Raw genomic sequence first — 27,737 nt, 5'->3', positions numbered from 1 at the left:
AGTCTCACGACTTGTCATTCGTTCAAAGTAAATAAACGCGGAAATGCCTGTGGACCGGATCAAATAAAAGGCCGATTATTAAAAGAAATCGCAGATGAAATGGACCATCCTACTTCGAAATCTGTTTTTTTTTCTGTTCGTGATCCCATGCAATAGAAAGTAGCAAACAAATGAGCAACTCATCAAGGGTCTGATCCTCAGAATGTAGAAAAACTATTAATAAATTCCCCTCCTTCCTTATGTTGTAAGCAACTGTCTTTACAAATAAATACATCTTTTATCATTTTTGGGCGACTAAGATGTTAACCAATCGTTAAAGTGGTTTTATACCCACAGCGATGCTACTTTCAATCGATAATTCTTTTTATAAAAGTCTTGAGGGAGTGCAAGAGGTAAGAGCCGTTTTATTTTGTGACATTTCAAAGGCATTTAATAGAGGAAAGCAAGAAGGTCTAATTAATAAGCTAAAACTATGTGGTTTTTCGGTTAATTTACATTCGTGGTTAAACACTTTTTAGGACATACGTGAATTTGTCGTAATCACCTGCTGCAAATCGGACGTCTTTGTGGCGATGTTCCACAAGGGTCTATAGTAAGGCCTGTCTTTTTCTTCTATGCTTATACGTTATTGTTAGTGATATTCACTGTCTCCTTCAACTATTTACAGGTTAGAGTTCGATATGTATAAATGCCGAAAATTCTATTGATAATGTTACTCATCTTAAAACAAATCTTGCAAATTTTTGAGCTGATAAGTGGTTGGTTACTCAATCCATTAAAAAACCGAGTGTTTAGTACTATCTAGAAAAGCAATCGCTGAATCCACATTCTTTTTTTTCAATGACTACCAAACAAAAAAGTACCGTCTAAAGTACACACATATTTGAACTTAGTTAATGTATGGTTTTACCATATTTAATCAATTTAAAAAAGCATGGCTAAGAATCAAATTTAATGAAATCTTTCAAGTTAAATCTGGACAGAAAGCCGCTTCTGTTTATATACATGATTATGAGCATTCTTGATTGGATAGAACTAAATCTGAACATGCTAAAATCGGAACTTGTTTTGCGTTGTTATACAACAGAAATTATGAATGTGTCCGTATTCTAATTTTCACAATATGACAAAGATCTCACGAAAAGCTACGCATTCTGATTTGAACATCTGATGAAGATCTAGCGCATAGCTTTTCTGTCTGATGATAAAAAGGTGCATGTCTATTTAAATATGAATTGTGATTTGAACATCTGACGAAGATCTAGCACATAGCTATTCATTATATTTTTAACACTTGATAAAGCTATGCATTTTCTTTTGAACACCTGATGAATCTAGTGGAAAGCTATACAGTCTGATGTACACATTTGGTGAAGATCTGGTGCATAAGTTATTGAACATCTGTTGAAGATTGAAGCGTAGCTATTCTTATTTGAATATCCGATGAAGAGTTCATGCTAAGCCATGCACTATTACTTAAACATATTATGACGATCTAATGCAAAGCTTGTTTAGTTATACATCTGAAGCAGAGTGTGCCTATATTTTCATTAAGCGTTGAACATTTGATGAAGATTTAGCGCATACCAATGCATTCTGATTTTCTCATGTGATGAAGATCTTTGGCATATCTATGTACATGTATTATTATTTGAACATCTGATGAAGACCATTGCGCATACCATAATGTCTGCTGATGAAGTTTTATCTAATAAATATCAAGCGCATACTACGCATGCATTGACTACGAGTAGGTCAATCAATTAATAATTTGGATGTCTCGTGCGCAAATTACAAAGCAAGGAGTTTAAAAAACATACAATACAGGTATAACTTAGTTTCAGCTTAATGATATTGTATAACTCACACTGGTCACAAGGCCAAATTTAAGATAACGAACCAGATCTACTCAAAGCACCACATTTCAGTTATTTGGCTGTTCACGGGAGCGATAGAGGGCCACCAAGTCACCATAAGTGTGCGTTTTCTTGTTCGGATTACATGATTCATGACAGCGAAATATTAACATGCGAATTCGTTTGAAGATATTAGGGTAAATAAGTTAGAAAAAAAACAACAACTCGAACTAAGTGTTAATACATTATAAAATATATCGAGATATACCAATAGTCAAATCCTTTCTGGAGGGAAATGTTAAGAACCTGTCATTTTACGGTCACTTGAACAGGTCTACTGATAATTAAGCGTTCAAGTACTGCTCTCTGCTAATCGATGTTCTTCAAGTTCCCCCGCGACGAGTCGTTCACTTACCGAAAAAGTTTCAATTGCGTATTGAAACAAAACCACTTTTCGATCATCGGTTTCAACAACTAACTAGATTTTCACACTTGGGCGTTTAAGTACTGCACTCAGCATATCTGCATCCTGCAAATTTAATCGCGAGGCGTTCACTCTAAGCCAATGAGCAGCAATTGTACAATGAAAACTTTTCACTTTCAACCATCAGCACTCGTGATAAAAATATGCGCAACTGCAGAAGATGATTTTTGTCTCTATTGTATGTTCAAGTACCTAAACCAGTTAGAGGACCAATAAGTTTTGATCCACGGTTAAGTCATAACTAATAACATAAGTTAAAGATTATGAAAACAATAAATATTTTAAACTCACTTTACTTATAATAATACTAGAATTTTGTTATACAACCACTGAGACAATACATTTGTGTATTTCTCGTTACATATTCTTTTGAACATTTCGTTCATTCATCTTGAGCAGAGATTTGAACACTGCGATTTAAGCTAGAAAAAGGAATGAACAGATTGGAACTCCACGTACTGAACAGTACAACATGAATGATTCGAAAGTTTTAATTATACCGAAAATGGTAAGATAACACCAGGATGACTATTACACCATAAGCTTCGTGTATTCCCTTAGTCCACTATAAATTACTAGTAATAGGTGTTTGTCCACTCCAGCCCCGATGGGTTGTCGATAACAAAATGCTACTTTGTCCATGTAATTTCAGATAAATGTGGGCATGTATTTGCAGATTCTTGTACAATACTTTGCGGTTTACACCAATCATCTTTTTAGAGTTCTCTGGATTCATTCCGCATCATGCAGGATCCGCTCGGCGCTGATAAAGCGTACTGAAACCTTGCAGTTGCGGTTTACACCAGTCATCTTTTTAGAGTTCTCTGGATTCATTCCGCATCATGCAGGATCCGCTCGAGGCTGATAAAGCGTACTGAAACCTTGCAGTTTTCTTTACGATGCCGATTCCATTGCGATGGGTCCAGAATATTCGGCGTCCGCATTGAACAACTTTCAATTTGAAGGCCGGAGTATTTTAATTTTTAACAGGCACATTCCAGAAGGCTGCAGAAGCGTTAAAATCAGACACGGACTGGTCACGGATCGTCGCGAAGAAAGATAGAAAAATTCCGATTAAGCGGAATTCGCTTTCGTGAACGCGCCGAGAGCCCAGTGGTCATGAAAAAAGCGATAATTATATTAATTCTTTTGATGATCAGATCAATACTTCTTAATATAATGCACTTGCAAATTAAATCAAACCCGAATGTCGTTAAAATTAAATGTACTTCAAACATTGCCAAGGTGAAAAGAATTAATGTATTTGACGGTTTCAACAGTTTTAATACCACTGCTTTTAATGATGATCAACTTTTAAGTTAATTATAATAAATGATTCTAATATTAATCAAAATTAATATATTTAAGCTTATAAAGCGCGCATTTATATGAAATTTTCTGACTTAATACAGTTAGTTTAAACGACTACAATGACGTCGTATTTTGTGCCAAGGCATGTCAATTTTAATTATCTAAAATTTCTGTTCCTTAAATTCATTTCCCGTGCATGCGCGGATATACCGATAAATGGTAATGTTAAAAGAGGGGCACACACTTAATTAATTTTGTCTTTTTTAAATACAATATCTCATCCCACTACTGAGTATATTTATCTTCAATGCCAGTTGTAAACAATGATGCATTGTCATTACATACAGTCAGAATTTGAACATTAGTTTCAATATATATTTTTAAGACGATGTAATGTTTGCAAATAAACATCATATAAGGAAACTTATCCAACGCATTATTTCTGTATTTATAACATACAACAATTGTGTACTTATAAGGCAAGCCTCATGCAAATGGGACTGCAAATCGACCTAAACAGCATATATTTCAATAAAAAGACCCGCAAGAATACGAATGGATGCATTAATTTTTACTTAGTCATTATTGTAGATTTTGAGTTGTAATTGAACTACATTATAATTATAATGTGAATCAAACATAATGATTTATGCTCTTTAAATATTCATCCATTAATTTCAGTTATTCAATATTGCCGTTTAAGGCGTTTATCAATGTAATGGATAGCGTAACTTTAAGACGCGCACCAAGTGTAAGTACTAGGACGCCATCCATCCTGGAGCTTTTTAAACTTCAGTATTTGAATGTTAGAGGCACTGAACGGTTGATCTTGAAGGAGCTGCTGAACATCTACGTTTGCGAAGAAATTCCCATCATAACGGTGCTCGTAGCAAATGTTAGCGATGTCATGAAGGTTGCAGTGCTTCAACAGGTGGTATAGTTCAATAACGGAATACTTGTAAAAGTCTTCACTCGTTTGTCCGGGGCACAGGATACTTTCCATGCATTTCTGCGATATCGTTGCGTACCCTGCTTTCTCGTTGGCTTCTTCGGAGTGAGTAGTTACCGGAAGTGCTTCGGGATGGTCACTAGGGTCGGCGTTAGCAATCACGTGGTTTCTATTGTTATCGTCAAGCGGAATTGGTGGCGCCGGCCTATGTGGTGCAGGGCTTCTCGGAGCTCTTGTGGAACGTCGCGGAGGTATCGAGGGGCACGGAATTATGTAGTTATCAGATTCCTCGTCACTGTGGGAGGACACTAATGCCGAAAGGGGGCGCCATTCCCTGCGTATTTCAGACGGAGATCTTGAGGCGGATCGACTCCTGCTCAATATTGGTGAAAAGCTGTTGGTTTTTGTAGTGTATGTGTCAGTTGGAGAGCTGGCCTCGGATTTACTCTTGCTTGGTGTAGATGGAACTCTTGTGGTAGGTTTCATGAGGTTCTCAGTTGGAAAGCTGGAGTTGAACGTATTCGGTGTAGATGGAATGCTTCGTGTAGGTTTATTGCTCTGTATCGCGTCAGTGCACCCAGGGGGTGGAGCGGGTGGTTTCCTGTAACCCATAGTACTGATATTTCTGACGTTCCGGGTAGCGTTGTCGTCTAGTTTGTCGATGTCAGACATAGATTTCGAACGCCTGTACATGAGAATGCTTAGACATTCACCGGGTTCTCGCATTTGTTCTCCTCGCCTTTTTCTCCGTCGACTTTTCCCTTTTCTTTTAAAAAAGGACTTGATTTCCTCGTGAATCTTGTGAAAAAGACCGATTTTCTTTTTAACATTCTGTAAAGCCTGTCAGAATGATAAGGAAAAAGCAGGTCAATAATTACATAATAATAAACACAACATTATTATTACTCCAAATACATTTATATGCTTAACATCAGTATCCCTTGATATTATCAAGTAATAATAAATTAACAATATTCAACAGATAGCTTAATTCTTAAAAACAAATAGTAATAATATTTTTGAACAACGTTTATAAAACAAAAACAAAACAATATTAGAAATAACAGCAAGAGCGAAAACAACAATAACTATCCTGTAGTTGATATTACCTGAGGACAGGTGATTGGAACTCGTTCTGAAAAATGGCAACAGAGGAAAATTAATGACGAGCAGACACAAATAAATTTATTTGCACGAGATCTTATGAAGTCCATCCGAGATATAAATACAATTTTACCGTGCTCTAAGAAAAGGGGGTTTAATGCATGCGCGTAATCAGAGACGACAAATTCCGCTTTAAGGATATTTATAATAAGTTTCATTTTAGCAAAAATACAGTTTATGTGGAAAGTGTCGTCCCTGATAAGCCCGTGCGGACAGCATTAAACCTCCTTTTCACAGAGCGCGGCTCAATTCAATACACATGAAAAGAGATCCACTCATGGCATTCCGTATTTATGGCTCACATACACGCTATTCGTAGCATTCAAGATACATCACACAACGTACATTAATGGAATTCACTACACATAACACACACTACATTAATTAATGCCATTCAATGGATATCACGCAGTATACATATATGGAATTAACTATTAAATGCACAAAATCCCTTCTCGATATCTTATACACCTGGTATACATGATGTTTATATAAATCTAATACATCACACAATCAATCTATAATTTGCTTACAATACATCGCACTCGCAATATATACACGACATTAAATACACCGCAAACATTACACATACAAAATCATTAACGATATCCAATACACCGCAATCCAATAGCCTTCCAACACGAAAACTAGCCAGTCTCCTACCTGGTATAGGGGGCGCAATGTCTGCGTAGACGTCGTCGCTGTCGTATGATTCTTCATCAGTGGAGGCTGCAAACAGAGACATTATACGGTATCGTATTTGACAAACAAGTATATTAATTTAAATCGTATAGCTTTATACATTGTACTGATGTTGAGGTATCGATAAGATATAGCATTATAGCGACGGACAGAGAGACCGAATGACAACGAAAAAAGTCCCTTTTATAATGTTTACGTCGTTAACCATCTTAAAGAATCCAAATTTCGGGCTTTGTTGGATACAGAAGGTAAAAAAAGATATTAGTTTTAAGCATGCCTACGAGTGTACGTTGTCGGCTATTTGACTTACGATTAAATATGATGCCATTCTTTGCCATGCGGAGTCGACCAGCATTCGGGTCAAAGAAGAAAAGATTTGGACTTTTCAGACACACAGCATTCGGTTGATCCTGCGGTATCAAATACAACTTTTCTGAGACAAAGTCCAGATATGTGCACGCCGTATACCTTTTTCGAATATAGTTGTTTTTAATAAATCTGTCCTTAAAATGACGTTTCTGAACCATCAGCGTCTTTGCGCGGGACTCCGGTATGACCAACGTACTATACGATTTTGCTTCTTGTTGGCGTTTCCAGCCGACGACCACGTTAAGGTGTTCGATGCCCAGTATCTCCAGCGGACCTTCTGCTATGGTGAGTGCGGCATTGGCTTCGTAATCGACGTAATGCACAACGTCGTCCGGTTTCGGATTCAGAAACTCAAATACTGTGGGAAAAACGTTGGTCATCTGTAAATAGTGCATAGTGTACAAGGAGTCGTCGCTGCTGGCACTAAACTGCACGCGTAACGTCTCCTTAAATGACACATGCTGCGATTGAAATGAGCATTGGAGATAGCGCGCCTTATCGATAGAGCAAGTGAACACGCGCTTGACGGTAAGCACTGTGGTTGCCGGAACCAGTGTGATGTGACCGCCACCAGGCGGTATCGATATCACATCTCGGTCGACCAGAAGCTTCATCGGCATGTCTTCTATCACCTGGAAAAGTAAGATCATGGGCATATAATAACTATTCTTTGCATTTTAACGTAAACTCCGCATTCTGATTTTTCTCCTCTGTGTTCGTTTCTATGTGTACGTTTCAGTAAGTTAGGGACGAATACTCGACAAGAACTTATGTCTTTAAGAATCTCGGTTGCATACATTTATTTAAATAGCGTTTTGTGTCCGATATTTATATGCCAGCGTAATTGTAGTAGTATTAATTGCATGTTCCGTTCAACTTTACAATACAGGTGAAACAATATGGCTTCTATGTGTATACTTTCCAAATGTTCATCAGTTTTTCAAACAATACAATATATTCAAAGCGACATTCTAAAATCAGAGATACCAGCGTGCATAAGTTGTTCCATTAATCTGACTTTTTAAATTTAATCCCACAAAATGCATTTTTTTAATAAATTCAAAATGTAAATAAATCAGTCATAAGGGATCGTTTAGCATTGCAATAAATTAGATTGTCATGTAAAAAGTCAGGTCATTATACTATTTTTTGTTAAATGCTCCTGTGGAAAAATATTGAATTTGGATACAACAAAATCTGAATACTGTTTATGAAAGCGTGTGTACAATCGTTGCATATCTATGTTTTATGTTTGATTTATTAATCTTAAAGGTACCGTCAACCACGAATGACGAAAAAAGAAAAGTTCTAAAATACCGTATTTTTCTTACAAGTATTAGTTTATATTGATTAAAATATCACGACTGGTATATTACATAACGTAAAAAAAGTTTTCATATTTTCAGTATATTCGGTAATAAATTTTACTGGGTACAGGTACCAGGTAACTTACAGTTAACAATATATAACGCCAGTAGATTGATCATCATCGTCACGTGGTTAACCCAGGAATGCAAATTGTGCATGCGTAGTGAATTGTAAATATTTTATATATAAAATGATCAATCTACTTGCGTTATTTATAGTGTGTATATCGTTATGTCACCTATTATCGCGATGTACTTTTGATTTCACATCGCGAATTTTTATTACCGAATATACTAAAAATATGAAATGCTTTCAAGTAATGTAATATACCAGTCGTATTTTAATCAATATAAACTAATTATTGTAAACAAATATGGTATTTTAGAACTTTTCTTTTTTCGTAATTCGTTGTTGACGGTACTTTTAATATGTTGATTGTGTTGTGCAACTGATAGATTTGTTATTGTAGGCAACGTTTTGTTAAATAATATTTTTCTTAGAATGAAGAAGTTATATTAAGAAGTTCAAATACGCGGTTGTATGAGTTAACATAAGATAACAGTTCAGTCCGTTTATTATAACCTATAATGGCATCGGTGGGGCTAGTTGTTTATCGATTAATCGATTGACTGATTTCTCCTACGTTATACACTTTCAATAAAACGACAAAAATATTTTCCATGCAACACTTGAAACATCTACAAACCGATGCACTACAGTACTTTTCCTTCGCATTTCATGTGTTATGCTCTACCAAGGTTGTTCACGTAGAACTGTCCATTCTACACGAGAACATGTTTGCCAGTATTTTTAATGGATTTTATACACACTCTTAAAAGCACATAAACTGACTGGGGCCCATTTCTGTTGTCAATTTCAAAGTTGATAAACCTTTCAATGTGATTTTCAATAAAAATTGTAAGAATGACATGCAATCTAGAACATAGTGTTTAAAAAATATTTTGCAAGTTTTACCACATTCCTTAATAGCGTTTTTCTAATAAAGCTAAACACTATCATATAAATCATTTCACAATATAAAAGTATAGCGACTTGCTTATAAATGTAAATAATTGCACACATTACTCTAAATCAATTACTCGTTATTCTTTTCACTCCGCTTCATCTTATTCTTTTAAGCTCTCTATTGTAATTTGAAAACCTCTTAAGTTAAGAAAGATACACGCAGGCGAACAAAACAATTTTTCAACTTTGCTCTCAAGTGTTCATATTTCATATTGTTCTAGTCGTTGAATTCGCTTTCAGTGAGATGAGCTGATACTTCAAACTTTTGTTAGGAACAAAAAGAAAAACTTCCTTAAAACTTATCCTTTTGCATTTAAAATCTAATCAAATAAAACACTTAAGTATAAATTAAATTCAATTGCGTCCGAAACTAATCTCAAACCTTCATCGAATAACGTTAATGATCACGATTTTTTTTGTTTACTTTTTTTTGCGCCGTATATAATAATATTGCAATCATATCACGGTTAACATACTACTACTTTTCCTATACTAATTTTACATACTTATGCCAGTAATTGGCCACTGTTCTACTAGAATCTGGGAATGATGAGAAAGCACGTAGAACTAATTAGCTTTGTGTTTCACACACATATGCCCCCTTCAGTTTTGAAAATGTATTCCTATACTTAAAATTGTTCAATAAACTTTCCCGTCCTTGTAAATATTGTGAATAATGAAGCAATTCATATGTGGATTGTTTGTAAACGTATGTATGCGTATATAAAGAAATTCTATTAGGGAAATATTTAGTCCGAATCTTATGATTTTTATGCGTATACCATATCAGCGTTAAATACATGTAAATATTACACATGTTGTCGCCCGAAATTAGTGACATCTTAACCTATATCGCCCAATAATCTATGACATTGAGAAAAGAAACAATTATTTTTTAGACATTCTGTATTTAAAAAATAAATAAATTGCAAGTTTATAGTAGATAATATTTTTGTCCGTACTCAAGATCCTACTGGTCAGTTAAAAGTATAAATAAACATATTCATTTGCCGATAAATAAACTTCATGACAAATGAAATAAGCCAATAATTGACTCTAATAAAAGTATTTCTAAGCAAACATTACTCGATTTTGAGTATTGTTAAAATAATTTTAAAATCTTAAAACGTTTTACCAAGTGACATTGTTTGATAACTGTGGTAAATGTTCTGATTAAATACATTGTTAAATGTGAGTACGTTGTCATAAATAGCACACAATATAAACAAAAACAGAAAAGATCTAACTTAACGAATTTATGAAAAAAGTCGTATTCTAAACTTAATACAAAATCTCAAACTCTTCCACTCTATACGCACCTGTGCTATTGAGGTATACTTATTTGGTTTCCCTGGTCGAGTGACCAGCTTCAATTTCAAAGGGACGTTAATAGGCATCAGGTACACCTGGTCCAAGAACATTTGCCTCTCCTCCACGAAATCGTCGTAGTGCGCCTTTCGCGCCTGCTCTTCGTCGTGTACGTCTAAAACCCGGACCCGAGCGTACGGGATCGAGCGTATACCTTCCACCATGAGCTCCATACCGTCCTCAAACCAACCGGCGTCGTCGTAGTCTTCGTTTTGATACGTCTCATTTACCCTGACTATCAACGGGATGTCGCTCCTCGACGCCGCCTCCCACAGAGTCTCTTCCCCTGTCCGGTATTTGTCATCCTCGCTCTCCGACATTTAAGGCTTATTTTCCGATGTTGTACTAAAAAAATATTAATATATTGTTCATTTCAATTCATATATATTTTAAAAGTATGTAAACTCAATTCCACCTTTTGTTGTAATGAAATGTGATTATCTCATTAATTTAAACTTAACTGGTCGACAGTTTAATGTTGAGTTAGATTTCTTAAATTAAATCGAATGTAATTAATTTAGCCATTGACATAAGTCATTAGGCATCCTGTTTATATAACGTTGTTTTTTCACCGACGTAATTTTTTAAAATTGCATAACGCGATAATAATATTTCTGCAACAAATGATGTCACTAATACCTACAGTTCATATCGCAAACCATTCAAACTTATTAACATTGCATATCTGTGACAGTGGTTTTGCCATCCTCTGCATTTATATGTAGAGGAAACCGTGCACGTATAAAACTTCCTCAACGGTGTCAATATGAACTTAACTAATACATCTTAAGAGAATACAACCAGCTCATGGCAACGTTCATATTAAGTGTCTGCTATCGGATAAAAGTGCACGCGTATGCTGTTAGGAAAACCTGACGCGAGAATAAATGATAATTGTTCAATGTTTATATGCATGTATAATAATTAACGAAATATAAGCCATAATTGGAAACGCAATGGTAGTAAGTGATTTGGTGGTTATACCATATGTCCCTTTTTACACTTTTAGATTTTACACGGACAAATCCTTTGTATAATGGCTGTGGTTTGATTCTTTAATCGTATAAAGTAAACCTAAGTTATAATATAACAACACAATCATGAAGGCAGACATAATTATCAAGCGCAACGTAATTTCCTACTTAAGCGTACATAGTTCTCGAGTTTTAAAACTTTGTTCAAATCTTTGTCTTACATTTTATCACGGCTTGAATTGCATTGCGAATACTACAGGCGCACCTTAAAAGTGTGAATTTCTATCAATTCACTGTTGTTGATTACACTCATATTACCCTTTATATGCACATTTGTAACGGTTCATAATCATACATGATGGTCCTTTCTTATAGTATTAATCGGTTAAGTTTGTTCGTCTTTTGTGAAACATCAAAAATTCTTTCAATTCTTATACATCTCATGAATGTTTTAGTTTTTTTTAGTTTTGTCAAACGGTTTGGCTAACTAACAAGCATATTTAAAATGATTTAGTTCTCGTTTACAACACTTCCTGCCACATAATGACACACCCCAGTAAAGAAAGGCGATGATTTATATTCTTGGTTAATTTATTTAATAAGAAACACAGCTCTGAGAAAATATAATTAAGGAAGAAAACCTTTCATTGTTTAAGGCATGCTTAACAGCAACTCATTGTTTGTGATATATATAAATACATACTTTTAAGTAATTGCCCATATGGAATATCATTTATGAATTATTATATGTAAGAAGAAAAACGAGAATGATGAAAAAAGCTTTAATGATCGTTACACAAGGATATCCCACCTTACTTATTGTAAAGTATAACTTTTTACTCAGTTGCTATTAAAGTGTTCGAGAAAAAAACACTAAATGGGTAAAAAACATAAACAATGTAACGAATTACCGTTTACCTAAAACTCAAAATCGGATTCAGATGTGTTATTAAGATTGGGAAATATTGGGAAATCATTAACAGTTTTGTTTGTAACTTGCATGTTTTCGAAACATTCTCAAAAGGCACAGATGAGCCATGGGATACTCCTACCGCTTTCGTCCACGCTGACTTTGTCAGTGATTGCTAAGAAGGCACTTGAAAACACTGAACGGCAATTAAAACAATGACAAAAGCTTTTAGACTTTTCTGAAATGAAGTTGGTTGAAATAAATAATGGAGAGCAAATGTTTTAATCACAACACGATTAACAGGAGTTGAGAAAATAAATGTCTGCTTGAATTAAAACTCACTGTGAGTTGTTGATTTAGTTGTCACTTTTTTATGCCCCCGGATCGAATGATCGGGGGTATATTGTTTTTGGCCTGTCTGCCATTGTGTGTTTTTGTGTGTATGTGTTTCTGTCACAAAACTTTAACCTTGGTCATAACTTTTTTAATATTGAAGATAGCAACTTGATATTTGGCATGCATGTGTATCTCATGAAGCTGCACATTATGAGTGGTGAAATGTCAAGGTCAAGGTCATTCTTCAAGGTCAAAGGTCAAATATATGGCTTCAAAGCGGCGCAGTAGGGGGCACTGTGTTTCTGACAAACACATCTCTTGTTTGCTTTCTTACATAATGATTAATGTGTATAATGAACCTCCTCGACTCAGCGATGAATGAAAGGCAAAGCATTCAATACTGTATTGTGAACAAATTAAAGAAAGTGAAACAAAACGACGACATCATGAACACACAAGCAAAACATCAGTAAATAATTCAAATATGTGATTGATCTTTAATGCACATTAAGTAATTACCTCGTATTATGCAATTATACTTATTTATAACGTTGCGAATACAAAGGTATTTAAATTGATGACAATAAATACCTCTTCATTCACTACGTTCTAATTATGTTTGTAATTACTGAAACCATTATTTAATAAGGATATATGTACTTGTTTTTCATGAGTATCACGTACTTCAACCAGTGCTTGTTGGCTTTGACTCGATAAACGGGACATTGACCTTGTAATTACGCGGAAAATCGACTTTTGTACGTAAGCGGTAAATGGGCTGGGTAATAAAGCATTTTTGCAACAAACAAATTATACGATTTTTTTCAATTGGAAGAACATCGCATCGATTTTCAAAATCGAATTGTTAAAAAAAATATATTCAATACTTTATGACATAAAAAAATACGCTCACCACAGACATGAACAGCGAATGGAGGGAGGGTGGTGGTATGTGATTAAATAAACTTAAGCTTAAAACTCACATCGATAAAGGTGTACTTGTAAACATTTACCAAGCATTTACTGCCAGTGTTTGGATTTTCAAGCTTTAATCTACATCTTCCAGAGAATAAACGTTTCAACCACTTGAGATCAAAGATCATGACCCATGTGTAGGGCATTTTACTTCAATAAGTGTCAAATGAACTAACAGCAATCGGCTGGTCGTCTGATAATACAATCGCGTATCGCGTACCCTGGTCTCTGGGATTGTATGCGTAAACAAAGTCATATTCCAAACTCGCCCCTATATACCACACGAAAATCAGGATTCGTAACGCTTTCCTGTGTTTGTGATGTACAACATATATTTATCTCGTTGAGTGATACAGTGGTTACTGCGTAACACAGACGTATTCAGCCGAGTTTCCATCAGTCATCAGGTGTTTAACCCCTTATTTCGGAACACCCTTTTGATGGCGGGGCGGCAGTGTTGATCAAGCACTACTCGTCTGTGATAGCTTCCATGGTGTTTCATTGCGTCGTAGCCAGAGCCAACTGGACGCCCTCTCTGCTGCCTTACCAAGGGCTCGTACAGAACTTTTCCTGCCTTTGATGTCCAAAGCTCTTAGCGCTTTCCACACGGATTGTGCAGGGAATCCCCTACATCCTACTTCTACAGGGAAGATGAACCCTCTCTCCCTTTACATAACTGCCAGTTTTTGGTACTTTAACTGCTTCCTTTCATTTGCCTCATCCGTTCTTTCTTCCCAAGGTAGTCAGTTTAATTAACTAAATACTCTATTTTATAATGGCGAAATTAAATGCCAGAGGGCTACAATACTGATCAGTTATCTGAAACATATTTGTAAATATCTTTTTAAGCAATCAGCAAAGACGTTGGTGCATTGGTTTCAAGTTTTACTGTTTGTATCTATATAGGGCTTTTCGAAGATATTACAGCAGCTCAGATGCCGAAAGGTACGCGTGATGCTGGAATGCAACCAAACGAAGTTTTGCATTACTCAAAATTGTATATTTGTTTAAAAAACGTATGAAAATAAATTGTAAAGTACCCGTCTTTGGTATTGATATTTGTTTTAAAGTGCTTATTATCATTTGGGAGCTCAAGGCAACAAGTGTCAAATACAAACTACGATATTGCAAATAATTAATTGTTGAGCGCATCGTTATCTACAATATATATTTTGAGAAACATAAGTTCCCATTTGATTGTTTGACAAAGGTATGCTTTGGGATTTGCCTTTATGACATAAGTTTCATAGGGAAGAGTTTGAATAAACATGTGTTCATTTTTTGATATATTGTGTTTAAATTAAGGTATAATGACATATGAATACTGCTTTTTATCAAGCAGTTATATGTATATATGTATATAAAACTGTATATAACATTGGAGTATCAGACTACGCCAGACGCTGCCGAAAGTGGATTCATAACATCAAGAAATTATTGGATAATTACTGGTTCAGTAATGTTTTTAACAGCATTCATGATATTAATGTTAAAATTTTAAATCTCATTTAAAAATCTAGAATTATAGATGCATGTAAACAAAATCGGTACCGTACACTAGAAAATGGTACAATGTTAGACATGTGTAGAATATTTAAGTCAAACTTTTAATATGAGAATTACCTGGACATAGTTCCGAAATTTTTTATTTATGCCGATTAAGATTATCGGTTCACTCCCTTCGTATAAAGAGTGGTAGATATAATGAAAACACTATTGCTAGACAATACAGATATTGTCTGTGTTGTAATGCCACGGATATTGAGGCCGAATTTAATGTTGTATGTATTTGTTCAACACTTGTTGATATAAGAAATAAATAAATAAAAAATGTTACTATAATGATCCATCTGTTATTCCGTATGTACAATTACTACAATCAACCAATAGGTCTGAAGTAATAAAACTTAGTTTATTTGTTAAGGAATCGTTGAGTATCAGATCGAATGTGTTAAGGTAATTTACCAATTGTTCATCCTCTGTACTTCACTATACATTTGTTTTGCTGACACTTATTTTTTTCTGCGCATATACATGTTGACATATATCAATACCAACCACATGTGATGTTGACGATCTACATTGTGCAAGTCAAATAAAATATCTGTCTGTCTGTCTGTCTGTCTGTCTGTCTGTCTGTCTGTCTGTCTGTCTGTCTGTCTGTCTGTCTGTCTGTCTGTCTGTCTGTCTGTCTGTCTGTCTGTCTGTCTGTCTGTCTGTATGGAAGGCAAATCTATAAAATTTAAATTATACTCCTGTATAACCATTACAAAACTGGGACGGACACTGATTCAATACACGAGAATGGTTACTCTATGTAATGAAACGTCTTTGTATACATGACAGATATATCTATGAATTTTAATATATTCCGGTTCAAACGCCTCGCACAATTAATAACCGTACCTTCTCAAAAAGAGCGACACTATATGTGCGTGCCTAAAATAAAGCTTTATTTACATTGAACTATATTTACTATAAGTTTACTATAAACGAAAGTTCGTGATTTATCACAATTGTAGAGACAGTAACCCTTGGATTACTGTAATAGTTGGTATGACTAAATTATTGCTACTTGCGATCTTAAAATTAGCAGCAAACTCAACAAATTCTGGTCACTTAGTGGTTATGTCATATAACAAAAGATTATTGTCTGATAATTTATTAGAAAAGGGTTGAAAGTAATACATCGACTGTCAGTGGCAACGAAAGAACGAAAGAACAAGTTCCTAAAGGTTACAGTATACTAAAAAATTGATGCTATACTCTCTAAAAGTCATCTTTATTTATTGGAAGACTTGTTAACAGTTAATAACACTCGTTTGTTTTGCTATTATATTTTTTTCAAACTGTGCGCAGGGAAAGCATTAAAATCACAACAAAAGTAACTGTTGTGTTTAAAGATTTGAGACTACAGTGGGAGACTTGCGAGAAACGCGATTTACAATGAATTAAAAAGTAGCCGAAAAAAAACGTTACAAAAAGGGAATTATGATTCGTAAAAAGTTCATTTTTCCATACCAAATGACATTCCTTTTTTGTTCTTAAAAGCATTAAACTTAGAAAGCTCTTTAGGAAATATATGGTTATGGGTGTGCAATATACTTACTTTATTTTCTGCAAAACTGGAATGTTTCACATTAATTACATGAGTTGCATTAGTATAGCGCGACCTTATTGACTTGTTTCACATATGCGACACTATCATAATGACACTCTTTTTTAAGAAGTTTTTTTAGTGATTACAGATATGGTTATGGGTGTCCCAGCGTGCAATATACTTACTTTATTTTCTGCAAAACTGGAATGTTTCACATTAATTACATGAGTTGTATTAGTATAGCGCGACCTTATTGACTTGTTTCACATATGCGACACTATCATAATGACACTCTTTTTTAAGAAGTTTTTTTAGTGATTACAGATAATAAACGACGCAAAATGACGCGATACATATGCAGATAGCGAAGACAGTGTAGAATTGCAAATCGCGAGCTTCGTATTGGATGCATCGATATTGCGATATTTTATGTCGCGGTGAAAAACATAATTACACGTATCATCTATATCTCTGGCTTTTTGACATTTTTTAAGCCTTAGCATGATATACTTCAAATAATAATAATCATCTCGCATGCAAGGGTAAAGCCGTAACACACCAATGCGGACATGACTATATTTTTGTATCAACGGTCATATGATATTACTGAGTATCACAGTCTTAAGACAAGTTGTGTTACTTGTCACCTATACTTATTTTAGTTGTTTTGAGAAGTTGTCTGTTAAAATTATCTTGACAAATTCTCAAATTCAATTGTGTCACGAATTGATTAGAACTAGTATTCGGCTATTTTTGGGTGTTTTCGCTTAAAACTGGTATGTTACATGCGCAGTAGAAATGCTGTCTTTCACCTTCGGCCGCCACCCTTGAATAATTTGGTCAAATTTCACCTTTTCCAGTTCAGAGAGAGAAAACGGTTTGTTCAAAATGACGTCTTGTTTTGCCATCCTGAAGAACTCCCCGTCCAGTTTATGCCGATAACAAACCATGGCAACATCGAGCAGTCCACAGAAACATAGCAGATAGCACAGCTTTAAAACAGTCAATGCATAAAAATCTTCATCGGATTTTCCCGGGGTCTCAATTTCTTCTTTCTCCTTTTCAGATAATGGATCAAAATTAATGACCCAAGTTTCGGGAGTTTTTCTTTCATAGTTATCACTAGAGCTGACAGCGAGTGGCTTTTCCTTATCTGTGAATATGACGACGTAACGTTTGTCAAGATCTATTCGATTGTACGCCTCAGTATAGTCATAATCCGCTGTAATGGTCGATTTTTCCCCATGGTCTGATTTTACATGTGATTTCATCTTATATTTCTGTAAGGAAAGGTACACGTTGGATTTTCAAATGTTTAAATGTAAATACAAAACGGTTACATCAATTTATTTTATGCTTTCCGGTGGTTTATAGAGAAATATTAGTGAATTAAAACTGATAATTTCACTGTTTCAAACAGTGAAAATTATCGGTGAAAATTATCGATAATTTTCACTGTTTACTGCGAAATAACGTCATTTTTTTGACGAAATGACGTCATTATCCCAGCGAAATTCTTTAGTTAAACTCTTTAACAATGTATATAAACGGTGAAAAAAAAGCATAAAATGAAAAGAAAATTTGTTGGATTCGGTGGAATATCGTTTTTAATTCACTCGTGATCATAGAAAAAATATATTTTCACTCGTGGCTGCGCCACTCGTGAAAATATTATTTTCTATGATCACTCGTGAATTAAAATCGATAATCCACCGAATCCAACAAATATCCTCTATATAACTTGAAAAAATGGATCGATACTGAATGTCTTATAATGAGTCTTTAATAGAGCGGTAGATAAACAAACGTCGAATATAAAAGGTGACTGACAAATTCAAACGAACCATTGGGCGGTTGATTGTGTGAACCGTTAATTGGATAATGGAAAACAAATAGTGAAAAACAAATAAGGAAAGGGAAAGAAGGGAATTTCACTCACATGCCGTTCTTCGTATGCATCGCCTGCTACAGATGCTAAAATAACACAAACAAAAACTGAGTTAGGCATACGCATTACGTCAACCTAAGTGTTTTTTTTTCTTCGTGCGTGTCCTCACTATCACACATATCAAGAAAGCAACGTTAACGTGTCCTCACTATCACACATATCAAGAAAGCAACGTCCTCACGTGTCCTCACTATCACACATATTAAGAAAGCAACGTTAACGTGTCCTCACTATCAAACATATCAAGAAAGCAACGTCCTCACGTGTCCTCACTATCACACATATCAAGAAAGCAACGTTAGCGTGTCCTCACTATCACACATATCAAGAAAGCAACGTCCTCACTTGCCTCACTATCACACATATCAAGAAAGCAACGTTAACGTGTCCTCACTATCACACATATCAAGAAAGCAACGTCCTCACGTGTCCTCACTATCACACATATCAAGAAAGCAACGTTAACGTGTCCTCACTATCACACATATCAAGAAAGCAACGTCCTCACGTGTCCTCACTATCACACATATCAAGAAAGCAACGTTAACATGTCCCCACTATCACGCATATCAAGAAAGCAACGTCCTCATGTGTCCTCACTATCACACATATCAAGAAAGCAACGTTAACGTGTCCTCACTATCACACATATCAAGAAAGCAACGTCCTCACGTGTCCTCACTATCACACATATCAAGGAAGCAACGTTAACGTGTCCATGAGCCTAACCCATTTATGCCTAGCGTCTAGAAAAAAGGCCTCGGCAAACAGCGTAGACCCAGATGAGACGCCGCATATTCTTAACATAGAAATAAATATACTAGACATCTTTAATTTTGGAAATAAATTGATCCAATTTACTAGGATGGGAGAGTCCACTATGCTTAAATGGGTTAAACAAAGTATCGAACTGGCAGAACTAGTTTGCTGATATGTTTTGTATATTATCTCATTAATATAATTTGATTTTGTAAATAAATACATTATATAGGAAACACCGCAGGCACATTGTCAGGAAGTAAATATACTAGTCACAACCCGCGTATCATTTTTAAGGCAATTGACGATTTGAATATAAAACGAAGGAAAATATACTTCAAAACACTAAAAAAAACTTACGTTGTTCAGTAGGATTCTCCGTTGGTTCTTCGTTTTCGTCTTCTTGTTCTTCTTCGGATGATTCTTAAAATAAAATTCAATTTTATGACACATTTTAAGAAAAGATGCATATGGCGTGTCGTTTTTGACTGGTAAAATACGCGTTATTGTTATATTGTAAATTAATCACTAGTTTCAAAGTGCACATGATAAAGTGTATTGAGTATGCCGATTGCTTTAAGATTTAGAAGACAAATGCTTGAGGAACAAACACAAGTTGAAGCTGCAACTTGAGTATTTTATGTTTTCATTAGGAATTTGCTTCTTTATATGAACTCTCAATGGTAACATGTTTGACTTTGATTTTTAATTATGCATACTGTTGTGTATTTAGATAATGCCGCTACGCCACGCCTACTTGTAAATGAAGCGTAGCAACGCTCCGCCCCATGTTCTTCATAACTGCATGTTGACCTCTGATCTGTGTTAGTTAGTTGTTAGGCATTGATCGCTTCTATCGTTGAATGATAATAAAGTAGCCACTGAAATTATATGCGTTTCACTTCGTTTGTTTACCCAAACACAACAAACTGGCGACGAGGATAAAAAATTTGTGGATTATATTTCGAGAATTTTATCCGTTTAATAAGATTGTGCGTGAAATTCTGGATATAAACACAGAATGGCAACGGGCCTGATTGGGAACATTAACGCATATGACAGCAATGTCGAAACATGGACTTCCTACCAGGAACGACTTGAACAGTACTTTATGGTCAATGACATCGATAATGAACGAAAAGTGGCAGGACTTTTAACACTCCTCGGTGAAAAGACGCACGGGTTGTTAAGGAACCTTACCGTACCAGCAAAGCCGTCCGAGAAATCGTATGTGGAACTTTGTCAGCTTTTACAAACTCATTTGTGCCCGAAACCGTTAATAATCGCGGAACGATTCCGGTTTCACAAGAGGAAACAAGCAGTGGGCGAAAGTGTGAGTTGTTACGTAACTTCACTTCGGAAGTTGGCAGAATTCTGTGAATTCGGATCGAACTTGAACGATTCTTTAAGGGACAGGTTCGTTTGTGGACTTGTGGATGCGGGAACACAGCGAAGATTATTGTCAATCGCTGATTTGACACAGCAAAATGCCATAGAAATAGCGCTTGCCATGGAAGCTGCACATAAGGACGCCGCCGAGTTACAGTTATCGGCAGCCGCCGATGTGCCTGTCAATCGAGTTGGACATTCAACAAAACCCAAGAAATGGAAGCATCACAAACATGCCTAAGAGAGCAGCAAGTACATCAATTGTGGAAAAACTAACCACCCCTCCGAGAAATGCAGACTGAAAGATGCAGTTTGTCATCACTGTAAAGCAAAGGGACATATGTAGGAAGCTTATGTCGGTGCAGTGTATGGAGGAAAACGTTTCAGTGATCAACACTGTGAACAAAGGAGACAACGGGAAATTCATCGTAAAGCCGAAGATTAACGATGTCGAGGTACCCATGGAGCTTGATACAGGATCAGCAGTTACCCTCATATCAAACAAGGATTTCCGAAAACGATTCGGAAATATGAAGCTCGATCCTGCTTTTTCCATACTGAAGACATATTCAGGCGATGTCATAGAGCAACAAGGGACAGTTATGGTGCATGTCAGTTATAATGGACAATCGCGAACAATGCGACTTTGCGTCGTAAAAGGTGATGGGCCTGCACTGTTCGGAAGGGACTGGCTGAGTCACATCAGACTGGACTGGGACACACTTTTTAACGTGAACTCTGTGACAACGGAAGGCCTGAAGGTACGTCTAAATTATATACTTGACAAACATAAAGACGTGTTTAGTGACGGTATAGGACAGGTGAAGGGCATTAAGGCAAGGCTCACCCTAAATGAAAATGCTCAGCCTAAATTCATAAAGGCTAGGCCGGTACCGTACTCTATTAAGCCAAAAATAGAGAAAGAACTGGACAGTCTCGAGAGTCAAGGAATCATCTCAAAAGTGGACACCAGTGAATGGGCGACACCGATCGTTCCTGTCGTAAAAGGAAACGGCGATGTGAGAATATGCGGTGATTTTAAGGTTACCGTAAATCAATCAATCAAGGTTGATAGATATCCTCTCCCAAGAATCGAGGACATTTTCGCCAATCTGTCAAATGGTCGAAAATACAGCAAGCTTGATATACGACAAGCGTACCTACAACTAGAATGCGAGGACGAAACCAAGGAGTTGCTAACGATCAAAATACAGCAATATGGAATTAAAGTAAATAAGGACAAGTGTGAGTTTTTCGTGCCAAGGATTACATTCTGTGGTCATGAAATTGACGAACAAGGTGTATGGAAGTGTCAGGATAAAGTAGAGGCGGTATTGAATACACCACCTCCATGTGATGTTACATCACTTAGGGCATATCTCGGGGTACTCAATTATTACCCTCGTTTTCTGCCAGATCTCGCGCCCATGAACGCGTTGCATCGAGAAAAATCGAAAATTCGTCTGGTCAAAAGAATGCCAGAGCGCGTTCGAAAAGTCGAAAACACTTCTCATTACGGAACCTGTTCTTACACACTACTACCCGGAACTTCCGGTTAGGCTCGCGTCGGATGCCTCACCGTTCGGTATTTCCGGTATATTGTCACACGTTATGCCAGATGGCTCAGAAAAGCCGATCGCGTTCGCATCAAGGTCACTTACCAAAACTGAAATGAAATATGCTCAAATCGATAGAAAGCATTGGCAATTTATTGGGCAGTTCAAAAGTATTACCCATATCTCTATGGTAGAAAGTTCACATTGGTTACTGATTGCCAACCCCTCACTTCAATATTCAGCCCGAGCAAAAGCATTCCGGCAACGACTGCCGCACGCGTTCAGAGATATGCTATATTTCTCTCTGGATTCGATTACGATATACAGTACAAAAGTACTTAAATGCATACTAATGTGGACGGATTGTCGCGTTTACCCGCGCCGTCAAAGGAAAGGGGTAAAGAAATTTCAGTTGAAGACGTGTTCTACACTTCTCAGTTAGAACAAATTCCGGTCACGAGCGCGGAAATCAGCCGTGAAACTAGGCGGGAGCGCGTTATGTCACGTGTATTTAGGCAAGTACATCAAGGTTGGAATACCAATGATAATGACCCTCTTTTGAAAGGCTATTACGCGCGACGAAATGAATTAACGATTCACCACGGATGCTTAATGTGGGGCATTAGGGTGATAATTCCCATTAAGATTCGCGAACGTGTGCTTGATTTATTGCACATCAGCCATCCAGGTATCGTTAAAATGAAGGCACTAGCGCGTAGTTACGTCTGATGGCCTGGCATTGACACTGACATCGAACACATGGTTAAAAGATGCGAACCGTGTCAGATGCAACAGAAATCGCCCGCGAAAGTTCAGTTACACCCGTGGGAATGGCCTACGTCAAGTTGGGAGCGAATACATGTAGATTTCATAGGTCCATTTCTTGGACGCATGTTCTTGGTTATTATAGATGCTCATTCGAAATGGCCAGAGGTCATCGAAATGAAATCGATAACTTCTGAAAGAACAATTGAAGAATTGCGTACAATATTCGCAAGATACGGCTTGCCCAAGCAATTAGTGTCAGACAATGGTTGTCAATTTACATCTGAAGAATTTTCTCTGTTTATGAAGAGAAACGGGATATGTCATATAAGAACTGCGGTGGCAAAACCGTCCACAAATGGTCTTTTGGAAAGGTTCAATGGCTCTTTCAAATCTGCAATGCGCGCTTTAATGCATGAAAACACCGATTTCAATTTGAAGATCAACTCTGTCTTGTTGGCATATCGTAATACGCCACATTGTACGACGGGGGAAACTCCTGCAAAACTGTTTTTCGGTCGGAATTTGCGCAGTAAACTTGATTTGATGATACCCGACACACAGACACGAGTCACTTATGGTCAAATGCAATTGTCAATGGCTGACAATAGAAAAGTTCGCGAATTCGAATTAGGCCAACGTGTCTTAGCGCGAGATTTCAGACCTACTTCAAGGGAAAAATGGATCCCTGGGTCAATAGTTTCTCGAGATGGTCCACTATTATACAAAGTAGATATCGGGAATAATATGACATGGAAACGCCATGTTGATCAGCCTCGCGCGTCGGAAATGCAGAAGTATTCTGTTATAAATGTACCTGTTTTCACACCCTTAGAAACTAATTTAAATGCCGCGAACACAAATGTTAGTGAACTTCAGCCGGCACCGAATTCGATGGAAATAAATGAGTCCCGGGATAATCGTTGTAATGATACGGATTTACGATTGCCAGAAAGACGCTATCCATTACGCAATAGAAGACCGCCCGAACGCCTGCAGTACTAATGACACTGATGGTTTAATGTTAGGCCAATTACGTTTTATAGTGGCATACAGACATTAACTTTAGTTGGCAGGAGAGAAAGACAGGTCCTCAGTTGTTTTTACAACCTGTGTCGAATTCGGACGCTCACTAATGTTCTTTGATTGCATGCTATAATGAATAAAAGGTCATGCTTAGTTAAGAGGTCATGAACTTGAAATGTTCAAGGTTTTATTGATTATTCATTATAATTGGTAGAATTGTGTACATTGATATTGACATGTAAACGCATGTGTTTGTATGTTCATTTTTATGTACATGTATGATCAATGAAACTAAAAGGGGAGAATTGTTGTGTATTTAGATAATGCCGCTACGCCACGCCTACTTGTAAATGAAGCGTAGCAACGCTCCGCCCCATGTTCTTCATAACTGCATGTTGACCTCTGATCTGTGTTAGTTAGTTGTTAGGCATTGATCGCTTCTATCGTTGAATGATAATAAAGTAGCCACTGAAATTATATGCGTTTCACTTCGTTTGTTTACCCAAACACAACACATACAATTGGCGTATATGTAAAAAATGAAACACCCGCACTAACGTGTATAAGTGTAAAAGAGATCATTCAACTTACCTCGGTATGGAACGCGACACCGTTGTTTTAATGCGCTTCCAGTACGGATTACTTTAAACATATCCGGACTTCTCAGAATAATTGGGTACTGAAATTCCGTATCGACGCAATATAAGCGAGTCTCAACAAAGTCAATATTTTGACACATCTGGTATCTGCGGGTCGTTATTTCCATGTTTGTCGTTGCATACGACACAGCTCTCCGTTTTACCCGAACATCTTTCCACATGCTCTCAGGTATTAGAACAGTACTGTACGACTTGTACGCAGGCTCTCGTTTCCACGCAATAACATAAGGAATATCAACACATCCCAAGTATGCTAAAGGACCTTGTGCAAATATAAACGCATTTCCTGCCTTTTCGTCATTAAAATGAACAACATCTTCGGGCTCTGGGTTGACGAACGAAAAAGCTAAGGGGCAAATTTTCTCTTCTTTGAGTGCTTGTAGGCAGTGAATGAGACGTGTGTAAGTCCCATCTGTGTTGACTGTCGCGGTCTTTTTGGTCTGAAAACATAAAACTACAACGTTAAGTAACTATGACTTAAAAACAATTCTAAAGAAATATTGTTCTCTCTGTCGCCAAATCAGAAACATATTATAAACTAGAAATATAATTAACAATATAAATCAACGGTTGAGCTTTGATGCTTTCAATTTTATATTAGCTTTTTATGATAACAATGATTATTACCAAACGATATGGTTTGTCTTGCTAATTTATTATTATGACTTATAACAGTGTTCTGTGAATGTATCGTTTCCTGATATGATATAATTGAGCACTCTATAAGCACTAAACAAGTGTTAAAAACATACCTTGGTAAACGTCAATCGTCCAGATCTCATATTTGTAGGCTGTATCATGGTATCCGTTTGCAAACGTCTGGGATATTTCATTGGAATGTAATATTCATTTCCAACATAGTTGGCCCTTTCTGCAATAGTTTCAAAGTCATTTCGTTGCTCTATAGGTATCCCATCAAAGAATTCTGATTCTAAAATGTGAACCCTTGCGAAGGAGAGCGATTTTCGACACACAATCAACAATTTGCTGTCCGATAAATTTATTAAATCCGAGTCAACTGTGTGATTAGCATATTCATCATACACCTTGACTTCTAATGGTAAATCGGCTTCTTTGAGAACATCGAATAGTGCTTCGTTTGTTTCAGTCCATTTTGACTTCCGTGTTGACGCCGCCATTTTTAACTGTTAAATGTTATCGTATCATCTTCGTGTTTCTGCGTTATCAGCCGAACATACGTGAACCCATAAATCTATAGTGCACTGACTGCGATTATTTCTATTATTCTGTTTTATGAAGTCAATTGTTATTGTGGTATTTGGCTTTTACATTGAGTACATTTATTTGTTTTAACGCGCTCATGTTATCGCTTGCATATGCTCTTAAAATGTATTACCTATTTTTACAAATGTATGGACTATGTGTCATAAACTGCAGTGAACTGTAATAGGTAAACTAAACATGCTGTCTTCAACGAGGAAATATTACGAATGTACGTGTAGTGAAGCTTGGTTTTAAATTAATGAATTGGGAATACCATAAATAGCTTCTAAAAATGTTTAATTTCAATAATTAACATGTAATAAACAATAAAATAGTACATGCCATTATATCACACATTAACTTGTTGTACAAGTCAGTACAGTACACATGGTTTAGTAACTGTTTGCATGTATGGTAAACTGGTTTATGAAATACACATTTCAAAACTTAACTCTGTGTCGTTCAACATTAGCTTAAGTTTATATTGGCATTCAAATAAAGAGATATTACCAATCAATGAGATTGGCATTTTACTCATGCACAGTGTTCTCCCTTAATGTTCAAATTCGGGTTAAATTTATTGAAAGTCGGAAGACAATAACAAAAGCTTTGTTTAGCATTGAGACCAGTCTAATAAATTCTACCGAGACAAAACATACCGATGAGTTTATACACATGCAGACTGTGGTTTGATTGTATGTGTATGTACATGCCAAGTTGTAAAAATAATATATGATAGCTTTAAAGGACTTGTTCATAGATGTTTACAACTACAAGAACAACAGTTGTATAATGAATATTTTCTATCTAGGGATTCGAATTAGGCAACTCTGCAAGTAAAAGCAACTCCACTACAACTACGACACTCGCGTATTGTCCAAATGATCAATGAAAAGCGTGACAAACGATTCATTATTTTACCGATTGTGAATGATGACTGTTAATTTATGAACAAATAATTGGAAATATGTTCGTGGTAAGGAATGCTATTTCGCTTGTCCAAGCACAATCTTTATATTAATTTTAGTCTATGATTTTTTTCTGAAACGCGTCAATTTGCAAATTATCAAAATGCCAGAGGAGTCGTTCTGAAAATTGGCAAGGTGACTTTCATTCGGCTGGTAGACTATGTATATTCAACCATCCACTCAGCATGTTTTCAGTGTGATGGGTGTGACTTATTTTTTAAGGTGGGATGAAAATGGAAGTTGGCCATAAAGTTTAACAGGTTGGTCATAAATTTGGAAGGTGAGCCCCTGACATTCTCATTAATTTTAATACCTACTGAACCAACAGATCTTTTAATCGCATTCAGAAGCCTTTCAATCTTTTTTACATTAAGTTGCAATATGATTTTATAATATAATTAAATAATATATCAAAGTATTAAAACAATGTATATCATATACGTTTGCATGGATATACTTTATAGAGCATATGAAATACTTGCAAACCTAGGTCTTTGCACACCCGTTTGAAGGTAAAGTATAAGGTGCTGTCCTTTAAATAACATAGGCCT

At 36.2% G+C, this 27,737-nt stretch overlaps 2 protein-coding genes across 3 annotated transcripts; both read right to left on the bottom strand.

The window, feature by feature from the left end:
- Nucleotides 1-3,951: 3,951 nt before the first annotated feature.
- On the bottom strand, nucleotides 3,952-11,375 carry LOC127862287 (uncharacterized). The gene is made up of 6 exons (XM_052401355.1): nucleotides 11,241-11,375; nucleotides 10,549-10,942; nucleotides 6,777-7,467; nucleotides 6,428-6,493; nucleotides 5,710-5,735; nucleotides 3,952-5,440 (listed from the first exon to the last, which is right to left on the bottom strand). Exons 2-6 carry the CDS (start codon nucleotides 10,915-10,917, stop codon nucleotides 4,385-4,387), a joined length of 2,208 nt encoding a protein of 735 aa, XP_052257315.1. The 5' UTR covers nucleotides 10,918-10,942; nucleotides 11,241-11,375; the 3' UTR covers nucleotides 3,952-4,384.
- Nucleotides 11,376-16,438: 5,063 nt separating this feature from the next.
- LOC127862296 (uncharacterized) lies at nucleotides 16,439-26,585 on the bottom strand. 2 transcript variants are annotated; one of them, XR_008040536.1, is made up of 6 exons: nucleotides 25,747-26,585; nucleotides 24,927-25,434; nucleotides 19,960-20,022; nucleotides 18,832-18,866; nucleotides 17,142-18,172; nucleotides 16,439-16,965 (listed from the first exon to the last, which is right to left on the bottom strand). XR_008040536.1 is itself a non-coding variant. In XM_052401371.1 (5 exons), exons 1-5 carry the CDS (start codon nucleotides 26,131-26,133, stop codon nucleotides 17,660-17,662), a joined length of 1,506 nt encoding a protein of 501 aa, XP_052257331.1. In that variant the 5' UTR covers nucleotides 26,134-26,585; the 3' UTR covers nucleotides 16,439-17,659. The 2 variants fall into 2 exon arrangements, 1 of the variants encoding a protein (XP_052257331.1); XM_052401371.1 differs by having other exon boundaries at nucleotides 16,439-18,172.
- Nucleotides 26,586-27,737: the final 1,152 nt, after the last annotated feature.

This window comes from Dreissena polymorpha, chromosome 16, assembly GCF_020536995.1.
Source record: "Dreissena polymorpha isolate Duluth1 chromosome 16, UMN_Dpol_1.0, whole genome shotgun sequence".
In the NCBI taxonomy this organism is placed as follows: Eukaryota; Metazoa; Mollusca; class Bivalvia; order Myida; family Dreissenidae; genus Dreissena; species Dreissena polymorpha.
The sequence above is the reverse complement of the archived record's forward strand: the minus strand, read 5'-3'. Positions and strand labels throughout refer to the sequence as shown.